The sequence below is a fragment of the Hyaena hyaena genome, unplaced genomic scaffold (genome assembly GCF_003009895.1).
Source record: "Hyaena hyaena isolate Hyena2069 unplaced genomic scaffold, ASM300989v1 scaffold_451, whole genome shotgun sequence".
Taxonomy (NCBI): domain Eukaryota; kingdom Metazoa; phylum Chordata; class Mammalia; order Carnivora; family Hyaenidae; genus Hyaena; species Hyaena hyaena.
The window spans coordinates 677512-702689 of NW_024081080.1; the positions used below are offsets into that span (position 1 = coordinate 677512).

At 44.4% G+C, this 25178-nt stretch overlaps 2 protein-coding genes across 6 annotated transcripts in view; both read left to right on the top strand.

The window, feature by feature from the left end:
- Positions 1-644: 644 nt before the first annotated feature.
- On the top strand, positions 645-17889 carry SLC7A3 (solute carrier family 7 member 3). Of its 3 annotated transcripts, none has more exons than XM_039253361.1 (12): positions 645-714; positions 1706-2105; positions 2528-2686; positions 2869-3046; positions 3208-3320; positions 3447-3669; positions 4012-4151; positions 4266-4368; positions 4599-4756; positions 4941-5107; positions 5455-5563; positions 17829-17889. In XM_039253361.1, the coding sequence occupies exons 2-12, from the start codon at positions 1736-1738 to the stop codon at positions 17849-17851; spliced, it is 1743 nt and encodes a 580-aa protein (XP_039109292.1). In that variant the 5' UTR covers positions 645-714; positions 1706-1735; the 3' UTR covers positions 17852-17889. The 3 variants fall into 3 exon arrangements, with proteins under 3 accessions (XP_039109292.1, XP_039109290.1, XP_039109291.1); XM_039253359.1 differs by lacking the exon at positions 17829-17889 and adding an exon at positions 5701-6047; XM_039253360.1 differs by lacking the exon at positions 17829-17889 and adding an exon at positions 5701-6047 and having other exon boundaries at positions 651-714; positions 1731-2105.
- Positions 17840-25178, top strand: part of TEX11 (testis expressed 11) — a 230575-nt gene continuing 223236 nt past the window's right edge. The window contains exons 1-2 of one of the 3 annotated variants that reach the window (XM_039253356.1): positions 17840-18040; positions 18757-18814. In XM_039253356.1, the coding sequence (XP_039109287.1) occupies positions 17870-18040; positions 18757-18814 (229 nt within the window). In that variant the 5' untranslated portion in view covers positions 17840-17869. The other 2 variants (XM_039253357.1, XM_039253358.1) reach the window with 2 other exon arrangements.

Consider the following 25178-nt stretch of genomic DNA (forward strand, 5'->3'; position numbering starts at 1 on the left):
AAATCTAGATGGGATTAATTATCTGTGGAGGTTGAAATCATCTTCCGTTCTCTTGCTGACTGCAGTAGAAATACCTACAGTTGAGGATGAGAGCTGAGGGATCGGGGTCAGATGGCTGTCCATAATCTGGTATGGTTCTTGGGAAAGATTTTAGAGGTGAGGTAACCTCGTGTAGAAAAGCAAGCCAAGGAAGACTGACGAAGTTGGAGACTTCCTGTGCTGTTTCCTCCTCCACTTCTCCCCCTCCCCCACTCCCGCCAATCAGATTCTGACCATTAAGGCACAAAGGTAGAAAATCCCCTGGGGTCTCCGGCCAGGAAGCCTCTCACTGCCCTGCTCTGACTAAGCGCGGAGAATGGGAAAAGGCTACTCTCTCCCCCCAACCCTTTCTTGCTCCTTGCCACGCCGGGCTGCTGTTGCAAGTGGGAAGCAGTCTCAGGCAGCACGCAGTCCTTTTTGCAAAGCCACGGAGTGAATGAATGAGAGAGGGAGAGAGAGAGAAGTGGTGTAGGGAGGATTGGGGGTGGGATTCCATGACGTTACCGGCTCCGCCTCCCGGTGTATATAAGGGGGCGCTGGGCGCGCAACGACCCCAAGCAGCAGCTTTGAAGCCTGAGCACCTGAAGTCGCTAGCCCCAACCCAACTCGGTTTAACTCAGCCTCACCCAACCCGATCTGAGCCCCTCCTCTCCTTGGGCTTGCAACAGCTCTCAGGTAAGCCGTGGGGGCCGACACGTGTGTCGGAAGGGGACGGCGAGGGTCTGGGCATACCTAGGATTCTCTGGCAACCATAGCATGCAGTTGCATCAACGCGGCCGTGACCTGTTGCTGGCGAGACCACGGCCCCAAGAGCCAAGGTTCTCGTCTCCACCTCGGCCCCAGACCGTTTCTAACGAGGGCATAAGAATCTGGGAGCTGAGTTGGGGGGCATAGGGTGGAACCTCTCTCTAGTGCGAGCAATTTCAGGCTGCTCTGGGGCGCCTCTCGGGGTACATCTCCAAATCCAAATCTTTAGATGTCGAAGCCCCGCCCCACTGTTGATGCTTGCTGGTCAGCTTAGCAAGGCGGGAGGAAGTGGGGGACATTTGCTTACTCCCCTGGGCGACGGTAGCACGGTTTATGCCGTGTGGGCTTGGTGAGTAGGGGTGGAATTAAGTCGGTGCTCACTTTCGATCAGCGGTGGAGGTCGATCCTCCCTTCCCTACGGGCAATTTAAAGTAGCCCTTGGGGTAAGCACTGAAAAGGAACGCGAATGGTGGATGTGAGAAGGGAGTTCTGCCCAGAGTTGCTGGCTGCTCCTGGGATGAGTTCTGTTTAATTCTGTTTAATTCCCAAGCCACAGGCCTGGGAACGACACAGATCAGGTTCCATGGTTCCTGGGTTGGGGTCTGGGATAAACCCTAGTTTCTCCATCAGAGAAAGAGACGGATAGTGACTGAGCACCCACGAGGTGCCAGGCCACTGTACCAGAGGGGTCTTTCACCTGCTTTTTCTGCAAATTAGTCCTACAAACCTGTGAGGTATTATTTTTCCTACTAGTTCGAGGAAGAAACTGAGGTTGGAGGAAGAGACTTGCCTTTCTCCCTTGAATATCCTCCCCCTCCCCCCATGGCTCCTGGGCTTGGTGGAGTGGGTATTGTAATGCACTCTTAGAGCTTAGGGATAATGAGCCCTATTGAAGGGCTTTTGTCTTGTTTCCCACCAGATCTTAGAATCCTCTTCAATTCCAGCTAGAATGCTGTGGCAGGCACTTGGCCGATTTGGTCGAAAGCTGGTACGCAGACGTGCGCTGGAGCCTGGCATGGCAGACACTCGCCTGGCCAGATGCCTGAGCACTCTGGATTTGGTGGCCCTGGGTGTGGGAAGCACGTTGGGTGCAGGTGTGTATGTCCTGGCCGGTGAGGTGGCCAAAGATAAAGCTGGACCATCCATTGTGATCTGCTTTTTGGTGGCCGCTCTGGCTTCTGTGTTGGCCGGCCTGTGCTATGCGGAGTTTGGTGCCCGAGTTCCCCGTTCTGGTTCTGCGTATCTCTACAGCTATGTCACTGTGGGTGAACTCTGGGCCTTCACCACTGGCTGGAACCTCATCCTCTCCTATGTCATCGGTGAGATGGTGGGGCAGGGAGGGGCTTCGGGTCAGGAAGTCTGGATGGAGGGGTGAAGTGATGGAGTTTTCAATGTTCACAGGACTCCTGTACCTCCAAATGTGTGCTTGTTATGGGGCTTGGGAGGGTTGAAGGTGTGGTAGAGAAAATGTTCCTTCTACTTATACTCTGCCCTGGTTTCCTTAATTAACTAGTTTGGGTTCTTAAAAAGTAAGATTCAGGGGGCCTGGCTGGCTCAGTCATGGGAGCATGTGACTCTTGATCTAGGGGTTGTGAGTTCAAGCCCCATGGTGGGCGCAGAGCCTACTTAACAAAAAGTAAGAATAGATGAAAACAGTAGGGATTATTTGTGTGACTGGTTTGGGGGAGGGAGGAGAGGAGGAAGGAAACTTGACCCCCGGTTTCTCCCTCTGCTCTACCAGGTACAGCCAGCGTGGCCCGGGCCTGGAGCTCGGCGTTTGACAACCTGATTGGGAACCACATCTCTCGGACCCTGCATGGGAGCATCTCACTGCATGTTCCCCATGTCCTCGCAGAATATCCAGACTTCTTTGCTCTGGGCCTTGTGTTGTTGCTCACCGGTGAGGGAAAAGACAGGGCTAACGGTGGGGGGCAGGGCTAGGAGGGACCAAGCCCGAGAAGGGCTTGATGGAGGTGATCATGGTGAGAAAAAGGAGAAGCTGGGCAGGAAAGGTGTGCACTGTGGCGGGACACAAAGCTTGGACTGAGGACTTCATGAGTCCTGACTGCCTCTTTCCCACAGGATTGCTGGCCCTGGGGGCCAGCGAGTCAGCCCTGGTTACCAAAGTGTTCACAGTGGTGAACCTTTTGGTTCTTGGTTTTGTCATCGTCTCTGGCTTCATTAAGGGGGACCTGCACAATTGGAAACTCACAGAAGAGGACTACAAACTGACCGTGGCTGGACTCAATGACACCTCTAGGTTAGGAGATTCACTCTGAGGAGATGGGGAGCTGGGAGCATGACGGGGAGTCAAGGGTGTCTGGCTAAGGCATTCGGGATCGGGTTGGGGAGGAACGGCAGCTTAGGCGCAGAGTTGGCTGAACACATCTCTACCTTTTCCACCCCTTTTTTCCACTTTAGCCTGGGCCCTCTGGGCTCTGGAGGATTTGTGCCTTTCGGCCTCGAGGGGATTCTCCGTGGAACAGCTACCTGTTTCTATGCATTTGTTGGTTTCGACTGTATTGCTACCACTGGTAACACAGTCATGCCGGTTCTGTCTGGGGCTTGGGCACAGGGAATGCTCAGGTTGCATGCAGATTGGGGGCAGCAGAGGAGTGAGCCTGCTTCGCTGATTCAGACATTTGTGCCCCTTCCCGCAGGCGAAGAAGCTAAGAATCCCCAACGTTCCATCCCCATGGGCATTGTGATTTCGCTGTTGGTCTGCTTTTTGGCATATTTTGGTGTCTCTTCGGCACTTACGCTTATGATGCCTTACTACCAGCTTCAACCTGAGAGCCCCCTGCCGGAGGCCTTTCTCCATACTGGATGGGCCCCTGCCCGCTATGTTGTGGCTATCGGATCCCTCTGTGCTCTTTCTACCAGGTCAGTGGCAAACGTTTGTTCTCCTCTGCGGTCAGAGTAACGTAGGCTTTAGCATTTGGTACCTAAGAATAACCCTTATTTTTTTTTTAATGTTTTAATGTTTTTATTAAACATTAGCTGAGTTAGCTGTCAGCATAGAGCCCGACGCGGGCCCTCGAACCCACGAACCGTGAGATCATGACCTGAGCCGAAGTCAGACGCTTAACCCACTGAGCCACCCAGGCGCCCCAAGAATAACCCTTAAAAGGGCTGTGAGGAGAAGGTGGAGACTCCTTAACCCCACAGGCTCTGGGGACAGAGATCGCAGTCACCTCACGCCACTCTGGGCATTTCTCTCTCCAGTCTCTTGGGCTCTATGTTCCCCATGCCTCGGGTGATCTATGCGATGGCAGAGGACGGCCTCCTGTTCCGTGTCCTTGCCAAGATCCACAGCGGCACACACACCCCCATCGTAGCCACGGTGGTCTCTGGCATTGTTGCAGGTAAAGCGGTCGTCTCTGCCTCTGCCCTTCTGCCCTTCCCCTAGTAGTGTGACCGATTCCCTAAACTTTGCTCCTCGCTTCCCTCACGTCTTGCTTTCTGCCCATCGATTCCAGCATTCATGGCATTCCTCTTTGAGCTCACTGATCTTGTGGACCTTATGTCAATTGGGACCCTGCTTGCTTACTCCCTGGTGGCTGTTTGTGTCCTCATCCTGAGGTGAGACTCCCTCTGTGAGCTAGGATTTGGGGTTTTGTTCTTGGATGAGGAGTGATGGGGATCTGTTTCTCCCTCCTCCTTCCTCTGCCTTCATTATCCTGACTCTCCTGGAGGAATATAGCTCTCCCTCCCCGCCAAAAGGAGCTTCCGTGGGAGCCTCAGCTGCCTGCGAGAAGATGTTCAAGTGGTTAAGGGCTGTTCCTGATACTGCCTCCTTCCTCTTGCCTCAGGTATCAGTCTGAGGTGAAGAATGAGGAGGATGAGGTGGAGCTGCAGGAGAAGACAGTTGAAGCCGAGAAGCTGACCCTACGGGGGCTATTTTGTCCACTCAACTCCAACCCCACTCCACTCTCTGGCCAAGTTGTCTATGTTTGCTCCTCATTGGTTGGTGAGCGATGGAAGTTTGCTCTGGGGTGGCTTTGAGGTCAGCATGATGGGGGGAGAGAGTGTGTGGCATTTGGTGGCTGAGGACATCCTAGAGAGGGTGACCCTCCTTGGAATGGGGTGGCCTGATGTCTTCACATGTTGGTCTCAAGAGTTGGTTTCCATGTTTCTCAACTTGACCCTTGAAGCTCTGCTGCTGACTCTTCTTTGCCTGGTGCTGACCAAGTGGCCCTTTCCATTGCTTTCTGGAGACCCAGTGTGGACTGCAGTGGCCGTGCTGCTCCTGGTGCTCATTACTGGGATCACGGGGGTCATCTGGAGACAGCCACAGAGCTCTACTCCCCTTCACTTTAAGGTAAATGACCTCTTTCTTTCCACCTACCAACCCATCTCAGGAGACTAGGCTCCAGATGCCTTGTGATCTGGTAGGGTTTGTAAATGTTCTTTAACTGGACAAGAAAGGAAAGACATAGGAGATACCCAGGCCAGGGACTTGTTCTCTCACCCTCCATATTTCCTTTCCAGTTCTGTTTCCCCAAACTGTATTCCTGGAGTCCTGTATGAGGTCCGTTCAGTGAGTGGGCAATGAAATACCGACTATGAGTAGGAGTTGGACCCTCCCTTTCCTGGCCCAAGTAGCTTAGGGATCTCTTTCTAGGTCACCTCATGGTATCTACAAAGGAGATGTTGCTTTGTTCCCAGGTACCTGCTTTGCCTCTCCTCCCACTAGTGAGCATCTTTGTGAATGTTTACCTTATGATGCAGATGACAGCCGGCACCTGGGCCCGATTTGGGGTCTGGATGCTGATTGGTAGGTATCCGCTTGGGAAGGGTAGTCCTCATGGGCATCCTATCCCAATGCTTTTTCCTCTTGGTCTCAAGTCGGGGGACCTATTAAGCCCTTACAGGTCACTATTTCCCTGCTTCACACCTACCTTTCCCCGCTAGGGTTTGCCATCTACTTCGGCTATGGGATCCAGCACAGCCTGGAAGAGGTTAAGAGTGACCAACCCCCACTCAAGTCTAGGGCCAAAACTGTAGACCTTGATCTCAGCAGTGCCTGTACACATTCGATTTGACATCATCATACCTGAACGCTGTCTGGTCCCCCTGCACAATAATGGAGAGTGTACTCTTGAGCACGTGGGAAGCTAGGCCTCCCAGGCGATGTTGGTGGTGGGGGAACACTGGCAGAGCTCTGTATTTATCGTGGAGAGAAAGATAAATCTTTGCTGTGTCTCATCTTTTCTTTTATTTTTACCCGTCTACTTCTCAATTGTGTCTGTAGCTGCGTACTGGCATTTACAAAATTATTAAAGGAAACTAGAAAAAGAAACTATGTCTTGTTCTTTGCTTGTTAGAGATACCGTGGAGCCCCTTTCTGTGTGGAGAGCTTCAGACGAGTGTCCTATGTTTGCTGCAGTCACCACAAAAGTATCTGTTGTGCCTGCGTGTGTGTGTGTTTCTTGTTGGCTCAGGGTTTGAGGATGGTGGTGTGACCACTTGTCAAGTCTAGTCACATTCAAAGGAACGATCTTGAGATAGGTTTCCCTCTTGCTGTACTAAAGGTTAGATTCTGAATAAGTAGGACAGCAACACTTGTCTTTGGGATTTGGGGGTGGACTCTGATCTCAACGCTGGCATTGGTTGGGACCTACACTGAGACCATTGTCTTCTGTTCCACCCCTTCTAGTTGGACCAGACCCAGCCTCTTGTGATTGCCTGGGCAACAGAAATATTGTCTGGGGTATTTGGCACTGCTGAGAGGAGGGGTGGACAATAGGGGGGTTTGGTAAAGGATTGTATGTATGTATAGACACTGATGGATATAGCAGTAGTAAGGGAACAGAGGTCAGAGCTTTGCTCACACCATTTATTCAACAAACTTACCTGGAGCTCTTATTATCAAAATGCTAGACCCCATGCTGGGTGCGAGTGGTACAAACGTGAATAAAACATAGTCCCCGCCCTCAAGGAAGGAACTCCTAGTCCAGAGGGGGAGACAAGCAGGTGAACATGAAACAGTGTGACCTGAACCAGGGCAGGGGTAAGTGCTGAGTGCTACAGAAGCGCAAAGGACGTGCTTGACCCGAGTCTTGAATAGGTGTTGCAGAAGTGGACTGAGGGGAGCGCCTGTGTGTCAATGAATAGTGTGCACAAAGCCATGTGTGGGGTGAGAGAACAGATTATATTTGGAGGTATGGCACATAGTTGAGTGTGGCTGCAGGATAGCGTATGTGGGGTTGTGAAATACAACAGAGACGGTATGAATGGCTTTTGTATATCCAACCAAGGAATTCAGGTGTTATCTTTATAAGTGGTGTGTGCATGTGGAGGGGAGGGGGGCAGGTTACTGAAGGATTCTAAGGAAGGAAGATGGTTGGGTTTGTTAGTCTGGCAGCAGCAAGGAGGATGGCTTGGAAGAGGCTGGGGGAAGCTAGAGCGGTGAGGTAATCGTTACCATTTATTGAGTATTAATGATATGTGAGCCCTTGTGCATACAATCTCAATTTAGTCCTCACAAAAACCCTATGAAATAGAAGTTATGATAATTCTTTTTTTAAATTAAAAGTTTTTTGATGTTTATTTTTTTATGTTTTCTATTTATTTTTGAGAGTCAGAGAGAGACAACGCAAGCAGGGGAGGGTCAGAGAGAGAGGGAGACACAGAAGCCGAAGACAGGCTTCAGGCTCTGAGCTAGCTGTCAGCACAGAGCCTGATGCAGGGCTCGAACCCACGAACCATGAGATGATGACCTGAGCCGAAGTCGATGCTCAACCGACTGAGCCACCCAGGCACCCCTGATAATTCATTTCTATAGATGACGGGGACAGTCAATGGGTAAAAAATATGCTCTGGGTCCCATAACTTGCAGTGGTCAGTGCCAGGATACAAAACCCAGTTCTGTCTGACTCTGCAGCCTGGGCTCTTTAACCATTGTGTGACATTGCTAGTAGTAATTAGTTAGGAGGGCAGTTGTGATCATTTGGGGGTTCTTGGTCAGTTGGATGTAGGAGGTAAGAAAGAAGTGGATGGCTTAGGTTTCTGGGTGGGGTTTCGGATAGAATGATCAAATTATTAGCTGACAGTAAAAGAGGAAGAGCATATTAGGGGAAAGATGAATATAGGTCCAGATATGTTCATTTATAAGCACATGAGTTTAGCCCACTACAGGTGAAGATAAGGTAATCAATGACTGGAATTTGAAGGTAGGCTAGAAGTCTGGGCTAGAGTTGTAAATCGAGGGGCCATCATCTCAGGACACACATATATGTGAAGAAAATTTGGGGAGGCGCCTGGCTGGCTCAGTTGGTAGAGCATATGCATGACTCTTGATCTTGGGCTTGTAAGTTTGAGCCGCACATTGTGCGTAGAGATTACTTAAAAAAATTTTGTAGCATAAATTATATAAATTTCTTTATATATATGAAGAGCTCTTACAAATCAATAAGATGAATAATCTGATAAATTAATAAAAGATGTAAATAGTTTTCAGAAAATACATAACACCAAACAAATATTAAGATACTCAGCCTCACACATTAAGTAAATGCAAATCATGGGGCACCTGGGTGACTCAGTTGGTTAAGCTTCTGACTTCGGCTCAGGTCACGATCTCATGGTTTGTGAGTTCGAGCCCCAGGTCCAGCTCTGTGCTAACAGCTCACAGCCTGGAGCCTGCTTGGGACTCCGTCTCCCCCTCTCTCTGCCTCTCCCATGCTCATGCTGTCTTTCTCTCTCTCAATAATAAATAAATGTTAAGAAAAAATTTAAAAAAAGAAATGCAAATCTGAACGAGATCTCAGTTCTTACCTTCTAGACCAGCAAAATAAATTTTTTTAAGATTTTATTTTTAAGTAATTTCTATTCCCAACGTGGGGCTCAAACCCAGAACCCCAAGGTTGAGAGTCGCATGCTGTACTGACTTGGCCAGCCAGGTGCCCCACGGCCAAACAAATTTCAATCACTAGGTGTTGGCAAAAGTGAGGGGGAATAGGCAGTCTCACGTGGGGATGTACATTTTTGTAACTTTTTTGAAGAGTAATTTGCTAATACAAGAATTAAAAACATTCTTTTTGATCTGATGGTTCTACTTACAGGGATTTACTTTTTACTTTTTTAATGTTTTATTTTATTTTTTGAGAGACAAAGAGACAGAATGCAAGTGGGGGAGGGGCAGAGAGAAGGAGACAGAATCCGAAGCAGGCTCCAGCCTCTGAGCTGTCAGCATGGAGCCTGATGCGGGGCTTGAACCCACAAACGTGAGATCATGACCTGAGTCAAAGTTGGACGCTTAACTGACTGAGCCCCTCCACTTAATAGGAATTTAAAAAATTTAAAATTTAAAAATTTTACTTACATAAAGATATGTACTGTGATATTATAATACAACAAAACTTGGAAGCCACCTACTGTGCATCAGCAAGGAACTAGTTAAGTTACAGTACATTAAATCATTGGAATATTTATAGAGCCAGTAAAAAAATGAGATAGAATTATATGTGCCAAGAGGTGATATGGAAAGATCTGCAAGATACACTATTGCGTAAAAAACAAAACAAAATGGGACAAAACCCCCAAGGTGCAGAACATTTGTGTGAAAGTGCAAAAGAGGATGTATTTATACATAATTTTTTTCTGGGAAAATATATAGGAAACTTAACCTTTGGGTTTTCTTCTGTACTTTTTCAGTTGTTCCTTTTTCTTTATTTTTTTCCCCCAGATATTAACATTAGTTTCTTCATTCCTTTTGTGATCACAACAGTAAAAGATTGGAATTCTAACATTTAAGGGCTAGAATAGGCAGGCTCAGTACAAGAGATGGATAAGGAATGACTGAAGAGAAAGGACAGTGATGTGGAAGTCGGGGGAGGAAAGCATTTTTCAGGAACAGTCAACAATGCCAAATGCTGCCTTGGGGAGTCAAGTTAAATAAGATAAGGACAGAAAGGGGTTCTTTGGTTTTGTCAGTTAGTAGTTAATTGATCCTTTCAAGAGTAGGTTGGGTCAGATGGTGGGAGTGGAGGCCACATTGCAGGGAGTTGAGTAAACGGAGGGCGAGGAAGTGGATACAGCATTTCAGGTCAATAGCTGGAGTGGAGAGGTTTTTGTTTGTTTTTTTAAGATGGGCAGTTTAAAAAAAAATTTTTTTTAACATTTATTCATTTTTGAGACACAGAGACAGAGCACGAGTGGGGGAGGGGCAGAGAGAGAGGGAGACATAGTCTGAAGCAGGCTCCAAGCCCAATGCAGGGCTTGAACTCATGGACTGGGAGATCATGACCTGAGCCAAAGTCAGATGCTTAACTGATTGAACCACCCAGGTGCCCCTAAGATGGGCAGTTTTTGTATTTATATGCTTAAAGAAGATTGTCAATGGAGAAAGTGAATACATTCTGGAACTACTGTTTATTTATTAAAAAATTTTCTTAAAAGTTTTATTTATTTCTGAGAGAGAGACAGACAGACAGAGTGAGCAGGGGAGGGTCAGAGAGAGAGGGAGATCCAGAATCTGAAAAAGGCTCCAGGCTCTGAGCTGGCTGTTAGCACAGAGCCCGATGCAGCGTTCAAACCCACAGAACTGTGAGATCGTGACCTGAGCCGAAGTCAGACGCTTAACTGACTGAGTCACCCAGGTGCCCCTGGAACTACTGTTTAAATAAATCATTTGTGGGGCGTCTGGGTGGCTCAGTCAGTTAAGCGTCCGACTTCGGCTCAGGTCATGATCTCATGGTCCCTGAGTTCGAGCCCTGAGTCAGGCTCTGTGCTAACAGTTCAGAACCAGGAGCCTGCTGCAGATTCTGTGTCTTCCTCTTTCTCTACCCCTCTGCAGCTCACACTCTGTGTGTCTCTCTCTCAAAAATAAACATCAAAAGGGGCGCCTGGGTGGCTTAGTCGGTTAAGCGTCCGACTTTCACTTGGGTCATGATCTCGCGGTTCGTGGGTTCGAGCCCCGCGTCGGGCTCTGTGCTGACTGCCAGCTCGGAGCCTGGAGCCTGTTTCAGTCTGTGACTCCCCCTCTCTCTGACCCTCCCCTGCTCACGCTGTCTCTCTCTCCTAGAAATAAATAAAAACATTAAAAAAAAAAAACATCAAAAATTTTTTTAAATAGGGGCCCCTGGGTGGCTCAGTCGGTTGGGTGGCCAACTTCGGCTCGGGTCGTGATCTCACTAGTCGTGGATTCGAGCCCCGCATCAGGCTCCATGCTGTCAGCTCAGAGCCTGTAGCCTGCTTGGGATTCTGTGTCTCCCTCTCTCTCTGACCCTCTCCTGCTCATGCTCACTCGCGCTCTCTCGCTCTCTCAGAAGTAAATAAAACATTAAAAAATTTTTTTTAAAAATAAATCATTTGTGGGGCGCCTGGGTGGCTCAGTCGGTTAAGTGTCCGACTTCGGCTCAGGTCATTATCTCACGGTTCGTGGGTTCGAGCCCCGCGTCGGGCGCTGTGCTGACAGCTAGCTCAGAGCCTGGAGCCTGTCTTCAGATTCTGTATCTCCCTCTCTCTCTGACCCTCCCCTAATCACACTGTCTCTCTCTCAAAAATAAAAAAACCGAAATAAATAAATAAATAAATGATTTGTGAAGGAGGGATTAGGTCTCTGATTTGGTGTTTAGTCTTTTTTTCATTCAGTGCAATGTTTCCCAAACCTTAGACTTTTCATGAATTTTTCTCTATTTGGTAATTCCTGTAATGTTAAAAAATACCCCTTTTTAAGGCTTAAATACACTTATTTTATATATGTATTTGTTTTTGTAAAGTTTTCTTTAAAAATTTTTTAAAATGTTTATTCTGTGCTGGCAGCTCAGAGCCTGGAGTCTGCTTCAGATTCTGTCTCCCTCTCTTCTGCCCCACCCCTGCTTCCTCTCTCCCTCTCTCTCTCTTTTTCTCTCTCTCAAAAATAAACATTAAAGAAAATACTTAGGCTGTCAATGAATAATCTCTGCAGGATGCTATGCTTGAAGATGGAGTAGAAAATTGCTTTAGGCATGATCTATCTTCTCAAGGAGTCAGAAATAAAATGGCCCAAATATGTATAAAGACAAAGTATGAAATAGTAAGTGTTCCAAGAGAGGTATGCATGAAAGTTCACATCAGGGAGTTCTGGGAAGTCTCCATGGAGGTTGAGGCTCTTACATTGGAGCACAAAGGATAGGTAAAGTATGTAATTTCAGAAGTTGGGGGGAGAGTGTTTCAAGAAGAGGGACTCTTGCGCATAAGGTTGTTGGGAAAGTTCATAATTCAGTTTGCCTATAGCCTAGGATTTTGCCTAGTGATAAAGTGGAAAAATAAAGCAAGAAAGGTAGATTCCAGTCAGACTTAAAAAAAAAAATTTTTTTTAATTTATTTCTGAGAGAGAGAGCGAGAGAGAGAGAGACAGCGTGAGTAGGGGAGGATCAGATAGAGAGGGAGATACAGAATCTGAAGCAGGCTCCAGGCTCTGTCAACACAGAGCCCGACGCGGGGCTCGAACCCACAAACCGTGGGATCATGCCCTGAGCCGAAGTCGGGCGCTTAACCGACTGAGCCACCCAGGCGCCCCTCCAGTCAGACTTTTGAAGGCCATTCATTTCAGGGCTTGCAACTGAAGGGTAAGAAGTTTGTGGATGGGAGTGCTCTAACATGTGAAGGAAAGAGTGGTTCTGTGATTTGCTTCAATGGATTACACCTCAGCTACCCAGTCACATGGTTGTACTCTAGATCTTGCCGGAGGGTACACCTCTGAAATCACGAATTCAAACAAGTGCCCTGTGTACAGCTTCCGCAGCTTACTTGCTCAAGTAACTCCACTACAATAATTCTTTGACCTCATGAATCCCCGAATTCATTCTCCCCTCCCACATACGCTGTCTCTTTTTATCGGTTTCCTCCAATCTTTGCTTGCTCCCTTACCCACTTAAATTCCTGAATTTATTATCATTATGACTCTTGCAAATATCTTCACCTCCCGAGGCAATACTCTGGAGTACTACACCCCACTCCCCAGAGGAATCCAAATATCACACCTGTGCAGTCCAGGATTGGTGGAGGCAATCATATCCTGGGCAGCTTAATGATCATCAACCTTCACTAGGTCCTCAACAGTACTGGGGAACCTTTTTTCCCTCTCTGATTCCCCTGCACTCTGAAACAACCGTTTCTTACCTTATTCACATTCTTCAAATCTCTCCCTCCTACTCTCTGCTGTTGACTTTGTCTCATACTTTATTGAGAAGACACATGCCCATCAGATAACAACTCCCTCATCTTCCTGTGGATTTTTTTTTTAAATGAAAATAGCTTCTCGGCGCCTGGCTGTCTTAACCGAAAGAGCATGCGACTCTTGATTTCAGGGTCATGAGTTCGAGCCCCACATTGGGCCTAGAGATTCCTTTAAAAAATGACTCAAAAGATTATTTTTTTAAAAAGTTAAACTAACTTTTATTCCCCTAACGATAAAAATATATGTTCATTGTAGGAAATTGAAAAACTGAAATATAAAGAAAGTAAAGATTCTCTCAGATCCCACCACTCAAAACAAACACTGTTAACATTTTGGCAAATACTCTTCCAGATATTTTTGTGCAAATATTCATACAGTTTTACCTAAGTGTATACCTTCTCTGTAAACTTTTTTCTTTTCCTTTCTTTTTTTCTTTTTGTGATTTACGCCGTTCATACCCAGGTGGAAACCACCCCAAGAGTTTTTTAGTCACTCAGATGTATATAATTACATCTTTTTGAGCAGTTGCTGACTTTTTCCTTTTTTAAACTCAGTGGTAGCATATAGGCATTTCCCTAGTTTTATGCCATTAGATTGTTTTCACAGAAGTGTTTTTAGAGGCTGGGTAGGTCTTCCACTGTATGCCACTAATGTACCTTAAGTTGTATAGCTAGTCCACGTTTAACTAGGTCAACATTTAAGTGGTTTACAGTGCTTCAGTGAATGTTTCTGTGCATCTTTGCAAATTTTTCCAATTTCTTCTTGAGGAAAATTCCTAGAGGAAGAATTGTTGGGTAACAGTACGCACATGTAAGATTTTGGTATATATTGTCAAACTGCCCTCCAGAAAAGTTGCAATAATCTGTACACTCCTACCAACAGTGCACAAGAGTGCTTGCTTTGTGTACATTGCTGATTTGAGGTATTGTTAATCCTTTTAACCTTTGCCAATCTGATAAATGACAAAAAGTTGCCTTGTTTTAATTTTCACTTCTTTGATTACTAGTGAAGTTGAATATCTTTTCATATATTTGTATGTTTCTTCCTGTGTAAATTGTCTGATCATGTCCTTTCCTGATTCATTTGCTATAGTAATTTGTTGCTTTAAATTTAAATTGAAGAACTCTTAAAATTTGTGTTAGATATATTAACTCTTTATCCGTTATATACGTTGAAAGAAATCTTCAGTCTGTGGTTTGTCTTTCAACCTTGCTTATAGTGTCATTTAGAAGGTTTTATTTATTTGTTTTTGAAGGCTTTATGTATTTATTTTTGAGAGAGAGAGTAGCGGGGGCACCTGGGTGGCTTAGTCGGTTAAGCGTCCGACTTTCGCTTAGGTCATGATCTCGTGGTTCGTGGGTTCGAGCCCCGCGTTGGGCTCTGTGCTGACTGCCAGCTCAGAGCCTGGAGCCTGTTTCAGTCTGTGACTCCCTCTCTCTCTGACCCTCCCCTGCTCATGCTGTCTCTCTCTCTCTCTCTCCTAGAAATAAATAAAACATTAAAAAAAAATTTAAAAAAAAAAAAAAAAAGAGAGAGAGAGTAGCGGAGGGGCAGAGAGAGGGAGAGAGAGAATCCCAAGCAGGCTCTGCACCATCAGTGTGTAGCCCTATTCAGGGCTCAAACTCAAGAACCTTGAGATCATGGCCTGAGTTGAAATCAAGAGTTGGTTGCTTAACGGACTGAGCTACCCAGGTGCCCCAGAAGATTTTAATTTTTATGTTGTAAAATTTATTATTTTTCCTTTTTGATTCTGGTTTTTGGATGATGTTTACATCTTGCCATTGTGTTTATAAAATATTCTCCCATGTTTTCTCTGAGAAATTTTACGATTCAATTTAATCTCTGATTAGTCCAGTATCTATCTATCTATCTGTTTATTTATAATGTTCATTTATTTTGTGTGAGAGAGAGACAGACGGACAGAGTACGAGCAGGGGAGGGCCAGAGAGAGAGGGAGACACAGAATCTGAAGAGAGGCTCCAGGCTCTGAGCTGTCAGCACAGAGCCCAACTTGGGGCTCGAACTCACTAATGGTGAGCTAATGACCTGAGCCAAAGTCAGACGCTTAACTGACTGAGCCACCCAGGTGCCCCTATTTATGGTAGTTTTAATATCTGGTAGAGCCAGCTTCTCTCCCTTACTCCATCATCACTGTCGTTTTTAGAATTTTCCTGACTATAATTGCATGTATTTGGGAAAGTGTTTTTCTTTTTTAAAAAGGTGTAATGTTACCTTATTAACTAATTTGTATTCTTGGTTACTTACTCTCTTTTAACCCATTCTATTAATGAGAGTCTTAATAAGCTGTTATTGGAGTCTGAGCTGTTCACCTGTGTTGTGTGCTATTTATTTCACCGCTTCTGCATTAATTTTTCAAAGAGCAGGAGAATGAAATTTATAGTTTATGCAAAGGTAAGGGAAGAGAGGCTACAGCCTGTTGAGTGCCATTTAATGGCATTTTACTACTCATTCTTGCATATCCTTAACATGCGTCTGCTTCCTTTATTATCCCCTTTCCTCTTTCTCTCTTTTACTTTTTTCCCCCCATATCGTTTAATTCTTCCTTAACTTGTAATACCTAGGGAGGCTATCTAGATCAAAAACAAAAACATTGGAGGGGCGCCTGGGTGGCTTAGTCAGTTAAGCGTCCGACTTTCGCTTAGGTCATGATCTCGCGGTTCGTGGGTTCGAGCCCTGGGTCGGGCTCTGTGCTGGCTGCCAGCTCAGAGCCTGGAGCCTGTTTCAGTCTGTGACTCCCTCTCTCTCTGAGCCTCCCCTGCTCACGCTGTCTCTCTCCTAGAAATAAATAAAACATTAAAACAAACAAACAAACAAAAAACATTGGAGAAACCCATACGACGACATAAGGGGTTTCACCCTTTCTGCATATTTTTCTTTATTCACTGGCCCTTTCAATGGAGTGGTTACAGTTCAGTAGCCCTGAATTTGGCGGCATATTTGTGACCAGTATTAATCAGTAGAGCCATTTGATTCTTGTATGCCTTGTATACTCTTGGATAATACAATATCCATTCTACTACAGACATTATATTTTGTAAGCAATCTGTACACCTAACACGGGGCTTCAATTCATGTCCCCAAGATCAAGAGTTGCATACTCGTGGTGCCTGGGTGGCTTAGTTGGTTAAATGTTCGACTCTTGATTTCAGCTCAGGTCATGATCTCAGGGTTGTGAGATGGAGCCCTGCACCTGACTCTGTGCTGACAGTGAGGAGCCTGCTTGGGATTCTCTCTCTCTCTCTCGCTCTCTCGCTCTCTCGCTCTCTCTCTCTCTCCCCCCCCTCTCTCCCCCCTCTCTGTGTTCCTTCCCTGCTCATGCTTTCTCTCTCTCAAAATAAACAGTAAAAAAATTAGAAAAAAAGAGCCACATGCTCTTCTGACTGAGCTAGCCAGGGACGCCTACTACAGACATTAATCACTAAGAGCTCTAAGATGTATGTGAAAGGACCAGCCCGGGCTTGAGAGCCAAGGTCTAATTTTCTCCCTGTTCCCTGTTCACTTATGAACAAAGAAGCTATGGTAGAGCCAGGGGTTTTGGTGGGATGATGGAAGTTGGGAGCCCTTTGTTTATCAACAGGGAAATGGGGAACAATAATGGGAACTACATTTGCTATCTATTATATATTAATCACTGTTCTAGATGCTTTGTGTATACTATTCTATTGAACCAGAATCCTAGAACTACTTTTATTTCCATTGTACAGGTGCAAAGATTGAGGCAGTGAGACTAAGCAGCTAGCACACAGTATGTGGTGCATGAGGATTCAGTCAACTGTGGGATACTCTACCGCCCTTTTCCACCAGATTTCTTCCCCTAATTAGCAATCTAGGATTATGAAATGAATAACAAATTGCAGGATGCAAAAGAAGAGGAGTTAATAGCTGTACTTACTTCCCTGTTTTCCCTTTTTTGTTCACTGTACTATGTGATCTAGCAGAGAATTGTGAAGAGGGAAAAGAAATTATTTTTAGAAACCCCATCTTTTCCATAAGTAATGACGGACTCTGAGAACGTCAGGGTTAGGAGGAAAGTCTCGGTGTTCCCAGAATTGAAGCCACAACCTTTTTTCTTAATCCTGCTAGCCAGCTTCACATCTGGCTTGACTGAGGTACACAAGACTTAAAAGAGGGGTATGTGAGGGAAGAGGTGGAAAGCTTGTTAATGTTTCGATTTTGGATTTTTCCCCAAATCTGGAGGCTTCATGCCTTCACGCTTTCACGCTGTTGTCTCTGAATAGAGATTTCAGTAAAAGGCCAACTCCTTGGTTGCAAGCATCACACCATAGATTTAGCATGTTTCTTTATATATTCCACCCCCATCCCTAAAACTGTTTGGAAACAATTGGGACCCCTGCCCTTACTGCGAACCTGCAGCAGAATCATTAGATAGTTTCCTTCCAATTTGACAAGGGCAGGGCAGCAGAAACATGTGGATCTACAGGGTATTTCGTCCCTCTCAATTTCTGATATTTCTTCTTTTTAAAATTCTTTTTAAAGTTTATTTATTTTGAGAGAGAGAAAGAGGGAGGGGGAGAGAGAGCGAGAGCGAGAGAGAATCCCAAGCAGGCTCTGCATTATCAGGGCAGAGCCCGACAAGGGGTTCGAACTCAGGAACCATGAGATCATGACCTAAGCTGAAACCAAGAGTCAAACACCTAACCAACTGAGCCACCCAGGCATGCCAGTCTTGAATAACTAGTGGGCAACACTGTTTATCTTTCCTCCCTCTCTCCTCCAAACCCCCCCCCCCCCGCGAAGGCTTGCTCTCTGCTTGCCTGTAACCCTGACCATCTGCACCTCTCTCTCAATAACTGTAGTACGATTCCAGTATTGCACGACGTTTCCTTACTCTCAGTGATTCTCGTCCTCGCTCTCTAAACCGCAACCCCTGGGCTTATGACCGGCTATAGACGACGCTTACGAAGCTTACGTTCCTTATCCGGGATAAAGGCAAATTGGGCGTGGCTTGGTGACGTCGCAATCGCTGGGGGTGTCTTCAGAGCGTCGCGTGGCACAGTAGACGGAGTTCGCGGAGAAGGAGCTCGGGCCGTGGCGTTCTCCGCTGAGGTGCGTGATTTAGTAGGTAGAGGGGCTAAAGGTGAGTCAGCCATGGGCTAGTTGAGTGGTTTATAACTAGAAGGAATATGTGGCCCTCATTTAAACACTTTTCAGAGTGGCCCTGAGGCAGTGGTTTTGAACGACAGAGTTGCTGTAGCGGACTCTCAGGTGGAGGAAAATGGGCAAAGGCAGAGGTTTTTTTGTGATTTTTTTTGTTTTTTTTTGGTTTTCTTTTGGACTTGGGTGAAGTATGGGGAGCGGTGCGCGGCCACGGAAAACGGGAGATGGATGTTTGGATGTGAACGACCAAAATTCCGTTAACGCCGGAGGGTCGGAGATGGTTGGGGGCAGGGAGCTGAGGGCGCGAGCTGGCTCTGAGGGAGCGGGAAAAATGGCAGTGAGTGGTGGGATACATCGAGGGGTTGGATTTTGAACCAATTAAGACGTAATGTGTACCAGCCGGACCAAGCACAGGATACCCCGAGCTCTGATTTCCTTGTCGTCGGGCAGATTATTTGAAAACAAGACCTCCTGAAAATTTATCCCAGGTCGGGCTCCGAGCATGCGGCTGCGAAGCGCCCTGGGCCGGGCCTCTCGTTAACTGCTTTTTCTGGGTTTTAGAATTTCTTCAGCATTTCCCCCCTTAGGATAACAAGTATTTGGAAAATTGGAAAAGAAATGTATGGAGGATAAAGGACAGAATATTAAAATATTTTATTTCACAGGCCCGAGCCAGAGATTTAATAATGGGTGAAAAGGATTTTCGTCTCATGGACTTTAAAGGTATGTAGCTTTACATGGTAATGAAGAAAGATATCACACTTTTGCCTTCTCTCAGAGCCTTTAACTGGATTTTGTTTTCGAATTTTTTCTCTTTGAAGTGTCCATAGGTCCAAATTTTCTCACTTATGTACCAGAAAAACAACGTTTAAGACACTGGAACCCTTTTATAAGCTGGTACAGGGAAACAATTCACAACTCATCACTTGTTTTCTGAGAATTTTTATGGCATGCAAAATAATACTGGTTTAATGTGAATTAGATATCAATTGCATTGAAAGTACATTAAAAATGTTACTGTAAAATCCTGAAGTGCCTTGCCATCATTATCAGTTAAAAATAAATTATATCCTCTAGTTTTATTTATTTTTTTGTGTAGTTTTAAGTTTAAGTGCATTTTATTGTATCTTAATTATTTTGAAAACTGGTAATCCATGTATGGTATTTATGGGAAATCATAATGAACGAAAAGCAATTTGATTGACCGGAACACCAGATTTCTTAATTGTACGAGACATGGGAGAATTTATGGTATTTCTTTTTTCTGGGAACAGGATTAGACCGGTGGTGCATTCACATTCATGTAATAATGAAGTATGTTTTAACCAGCATGGCTACAAATCTATTAGGTTGATGTTGTATTAATGCTTGTCATTTAAAAACAACAATAAAGCCTTATGTATTTAAAAAAAAACCTTTTTATTTATTTTTAATGAAGGTAATTTATTTTGTTTTTTAATTTTTAGGTATTTTATTTTTAAATTATTTTTCTTTAATTATTTTTTGATGCAAAAAGGTGGTTTTATTCACAGGGACAAGACATGTGGGCAGGAAAAGCTGCCTTTTTATTTTAATTAAAATTTTTTTTAAGTTTATTTACTTATTTTGAGAGAGAGACACAGGGAGAGAGCGAGCAAGCAAGCAGGGGAGGGGGGCAGAGAGAAAGGGAGAGAGAATTCCAAGCAGGCTCCTCACTGTCAGCACAGAGCTGTATACAAGGCTTGAGTTCTCAGACTGCGAGTTCATGACCTGAGTAGAAACCAAAAGTTGAATACTGAGCGGACTGAGCCACCCAGGGGCCCAAGAGCTGCCTATTTTTATGTTTTCAAGTAAACTACACCAAACAGGGGTTTCAAACTTGGGGCCCTGAGATCAAGCGTTGCATGTTCTACCAAATGAGCCAGCGAGGTGCTTTCAAAGCCTTAAGTTTTACTTTAGGATATAGTATCTTTCTTATTTATTTATATTATTATTTTATTTATTTTAAAGTAATCTCTACAGTCATAGTGGGGCTCGAACCCACCACCTCAGTATCAAGAACCGTATGCTCCACTGACTGAGCCAGCTAGGCACACCAAGGATAAAGCATCTTAAAGATACAGACATGTAATAAAGATTATGACTTTTTTTTAATGTTTTTATTTATTTCTAGGAGAGAGAGAGAGAGAGAGAGAGAGACAGCATGAGCAGGGGAGGGTCAGAGAGAGAGGGAGATACAGACTCTGAAATAGGCTCCAGGCTCTGAGCTGGCAGTCAGCGCAGAGCCCGACGTGGGGCTCGAACCCACGAACCGCGAGATCATGACCTAAGCGAAAGTCGGACGCTTAACAGACAAAGCCACCCAGGCGCCCCTGTTTTTATTTTTTGAGACAGGGAGAGACTGAGCATGAGGGGAGGAGGGGCAGAGAGAGAGAGGGAGACACAGAATACGAAGCAGGCTCCAGGCTCTGAGCTGTCAGCACAGAGCCCGTCGCGTGGCTCGAACTCAAAAACCATGAGATCATGACCTGAGCTGAAGTCGGACACTTGACTGAGCCACCCAGGCGCCCCAGGTTTTATGGAATCTTAACAATTTGCCATATGCTTCAGGTAGCTCATTGTTTCAGAGAACTAAAAGATTACATATACCAGTTTTTCATCTTTTAAAATTTTATATAGGGGCACCTGGGTGGCTCAGTTGGTTAAGTGTCCGACTTCGGCTCAGGTCATGATCTCATGGTTCGTGGGTTCGAGCCCCGCATCGGGCTCTGTGCTGACAGCCATCTCAGAGTCTGGAGCCTGTTTCGGATTCTGTATCTCCCTCTCTCTCTGACCCTCCCCCGCTCATGCTGTCTCTCTCTCTCTCTCTCTCTCTCTCTCTCAAAAAAAAAAAGAAATTTATATAAATTCTATCAGTTTGTATGATTCTTTTTGCCAGCTTATCTTTTTTCTCAGCATTATGTTTTCAGTATTTACCCGTATGGATAGTTTAGTTCTAGTTCATTTGTTTCCACTGCTGATTTACTATTATTTTGAATACAGGTGTCCCACAAGTTATTGATCCAATCTCCTTTGTTGACTGTATGAGTTGCTTCAAATATTTGCTAGTACAGACAGCAACACTACAATGAACATTGTGTTTCAGAGAGTTTAGCAGGAGTTTTCTTTTTTAAGTAATCTCTACACCTAACATGGGGCTTAAACTCCTGACAGGGAGCCAGGCACCCCTATAATTTGTTTTTTTTTTTAGTCCAATTTCAGCATTTATTATTATTATTTTTTAATTTTTTTTGCAAATAGTTTATTGTCAAATTGGTTTCCATACAACACCCAGTGCTCATCCCCACAAGTGTCCTCCTCCATGCCCATCTCCCCCCTCCCCCCCCACATCTATCAGTCCTCAGTTTTTGTCAGCATTCAAGAGTCTCTCATGGTTTGCCTCTCCCCCTTTCCCCCACCATTTTCCCCCTTCTTCTCCCCCATGGTCCTCTGTTAAGTTCCTCCTAATCCTCCTATATGTGCAAACATAGGATATTTGTCCTTCTCTGCCTGACTTATTTCGCTCAACATAACACCCTCAAGGACCATCCAAGTTGCTACACATGGCCAGATATCATTATTTCTCATTGCCAAGTAGTATTCCATGGTATAGATAAACCACATCTTCTTGATCCATTCGTCTGTTGATGGACACTTAGGCTCTTTCCATGTTTTAGCTATTGTTGAGAGAGGCACCCCTATAATTTGTATTGTCAAAATTTAATCTAATTAGCCTTTATTAATGTGGCTACTAAAACTAGAAAATTATTTGTGTTTGCACTATTTCAGTCGGACAGTACTGCACTAGAGCCTCACCCACCAGTGCTCAAGAAATAAATTTAGGGGCGCCTGGGTGGCTTACTCGGTTGAGCGTCTGACTTCAGCTCATGTCGTGGTCCTGCGGTTAGTGGGTTTGAGCCCCGTGTCGGGCTCTGTGCTGACAGCTAGCTCAGAGCCTGGAGCGTATTTCAGATTCTGTGTCTCCTCCTCTCTGACCCTCCCCTGCTCTCGCTGTTTCTCTCTCTCTCTCAAAAATAAATAAAACATTGGGGCGCCTGGGTGGCTTAGTCGGTTAAGCGTCCGACTTTCGCTTAGGTCATGATCTCCTGGTTCGTGGGTTCGAGCCCCGCGTCGGGCTCTGTGCTGACTGCCATCTCAGAGCCTGGAGCCTGTTCCAGTCTGTGACTCCCTCTCTCTCTGACCCTCCCCTGCTCACGTTGTCTCTCTCTCTCTCTCCTAGAGATAAATAAAACATTAAAAAAATAAATAAATAAAACATTAAAAAAAATAAATAAATTTAGTGGGTCAATACCAACATTTTTTTCATGAAAAAGCACAGAATAGAAAATGTCATAGAGTACTGCATGTTATAAGGATAAAATCATTTCATTAAACTTTTGATATAGTGTGTAGATGTGATGTAAAATATATTTCTTTGCCATGGGTAGTGGTAAAAAAATGTCCGAAAACTCCTGCCAGGGGTGCCTGGCTGGCTCAGTGAGTAGAGCATGCAACTCTTGATCTTGGGGTTGTGAGTTTGAGCCCCATGTTGGGTGTAGAGATTACTTAGATAAATAAATAATTAAATAAACTTAAAAACAATACAAATTATATAGCTCAATATATCAAAATATATAGAATTAATACAGAAATCGTTACTGAGATATTTTACATCCTTTTTTTGTACAAAGTCTTTGAAAATGTCAGGTGTGTATTTTACATTTCAAACACATCTCATTTTGGACTTGACTTATTCCGAGTTCTCAATAGATGTAACTGTTGGCTAGTAGCTACCCTATAGTGGCAGTGCTGTTCTAGAGTATACATTTAGGAGTAGAACTGCTGGATCAAAATCTATGAGCATCTTTAACTTTATAATTATTGTCAAATTACTGTTCAAAGTAGTATTAGCAGTTTGTACTCCCTCTCCCTTTCCGCTATATCCTTGCTAAGATTGGTATTGTCATACTTAAAAATTTTGCAAGAGTGAAGAGTATTGTTGTTTTTATTTTGTATTTTATTTTTTTAATTTTAAAAAATTTAAAGTTTATTTTTATTTATTTGACAGAGAGAGAGAGCAAGCAGTAGCAGGGGAGGGACAGAGAGAGGGGAGAGAGAGAATTGCAGATAGGCTCCATGCTGTCAGCACTGAGCTTGTTCTGTGGCTTGAACTCACAAACTGTGAGATCATGACCTGAGCCGAAATCAAGTCAGATACTTAACTGACTGAGCCACCTAGGCGCCCCTATTTTTTTTAAAACTTTTTAATGTTAATTTATTTTTGAGAGAAACAGAGTGTGAGTGGGGGAAGGGCAGAGAGAGATGGAGACAGAGAATGTGAAGTAGGCTCCAGGCTCTGAGCTGTCAGCACAGAGCCTGATACGGAGCTCAAACTCACAAACCGTGAGATCATGACCTGAGCTGAGGTCAGACTCTTAACCAACCTAGCCCCCGAGGCACCCCTGTTGCTTTTAATTAACATTGTATTTTGGAATAATTTTAGATTTACAGAAAAATTAGAAAAATAGTGCAGAGTTTACATATTACCCTTAGGCAGTTTCATTTTCATTAATGTTACTGTTTTACATGAGTGTTGTTTGTTTGTTTATTTTTTATTTTAGAGAAAGAGAGAGTGCAAGTGGGGGAGAGGGAGAGAAAGAATCTTAAGGAGACTCCACTCTCAGCATGGAGCCCAACGTTGGGCTAGATCCCACAACTCTGGGATCATGACCTGAGGCGAAATTGAGTCAGATGCTCAGTTAATTGACTGAGCCACCCATGTGTTCCCATGAGTGTTGTTTTACTTTGCATTTTCCTGGTAACTGGTGAAGTTGGGTGTATTTTCATAGATTTACTGGTCATTTGTGTTTTCCCTTCTGTACATGTAACCTTTTCAGTCAAGTTTTGTAAAAACGAACCACAAAAGACCATCTGGCAGCTCTAGGTCATTTTCTTATTAAGGAGAATTGACATAACATCCATCTTTTTGTGTAAACAGTCAGTCTCATGACCAAAAAGAAATTGGCCTCAGTTATATACTTGGGGCTAAGTAAGTATGACTCCTTTTCTGCATGCCAGATCTTCAGCTATATGAAGATACTTAAATCCCCTGGGAAGTCCCTTCTTCAGATTAAGCATTTTCAGTTTCTTCAGTCATTCCTCATATCCATGGTTTCTAGTCCCGTCAATGTCTTGGGTGCTGTCCTCTGAACATGCTCTATTCTTGTCATGTTATTTCTTAAAGCATGGTACACATAACAACACAATTCTTTAGGGCTTATATGATCAGCACAAAATAATCCTCTTTAGATTTAGGAGTGATCATTATATACTGATGTAGTTAAGAACGAATTTATTTTTTCCTTATTTTTGGGGAGTATGTGGCCAGTCACAATACTCTAGTGATTCATTTTGAGTTTTTTGCACACAAAAGATCCTCAGTCTTTTTTTAGTACATGCTGCTGGTAAGCTACATCTTGCCTGTCATATATTGGTACGGTTAGTTTTGAAGACTTAAATGCAGGACTATACTTTTTTATTTTTTTAGCAGGCTCCATGCCCAATATGAGGCTTGGACTTATGACCCTAAGATCAAGAGCTGCTTGCTGTACTCACTGAGCCAGCCAGGTGCCCCTATAATTTTTTTTTTATCTTCCATTAATCCCATTGCTACAACTGGAGACTTCATTTTTATTGCTGATTATATCATCTGTCTCTCAGCTTCTTCATCTAACTCATTGATAAAATTGTTAAATAGGACAGGGCCAAGAACAGAATTCTATGCTATGAAAAACCTCACTTCAGATTGACACCAATCTATTGCTTTGGTATGCTTGTTCAACCTGCCTGATTTGGTCTTGTCTCCAAAGTCTAGCAGCTGTCTTATTCTATACTTGGCTTTGGCCCTAGATTTAGAATATCTGGTTCATCTCTTCAAAGGACTCTTGGGGCTCTTTGAATATGTACTCCAGTTACCAACTCTCTTGTTCACCTTTTTTCCCCCCAGTTTTATCGAGATATAATTGACATATAATGTTGTGTAAGTTTACAGTATATGGTATGGTGATTT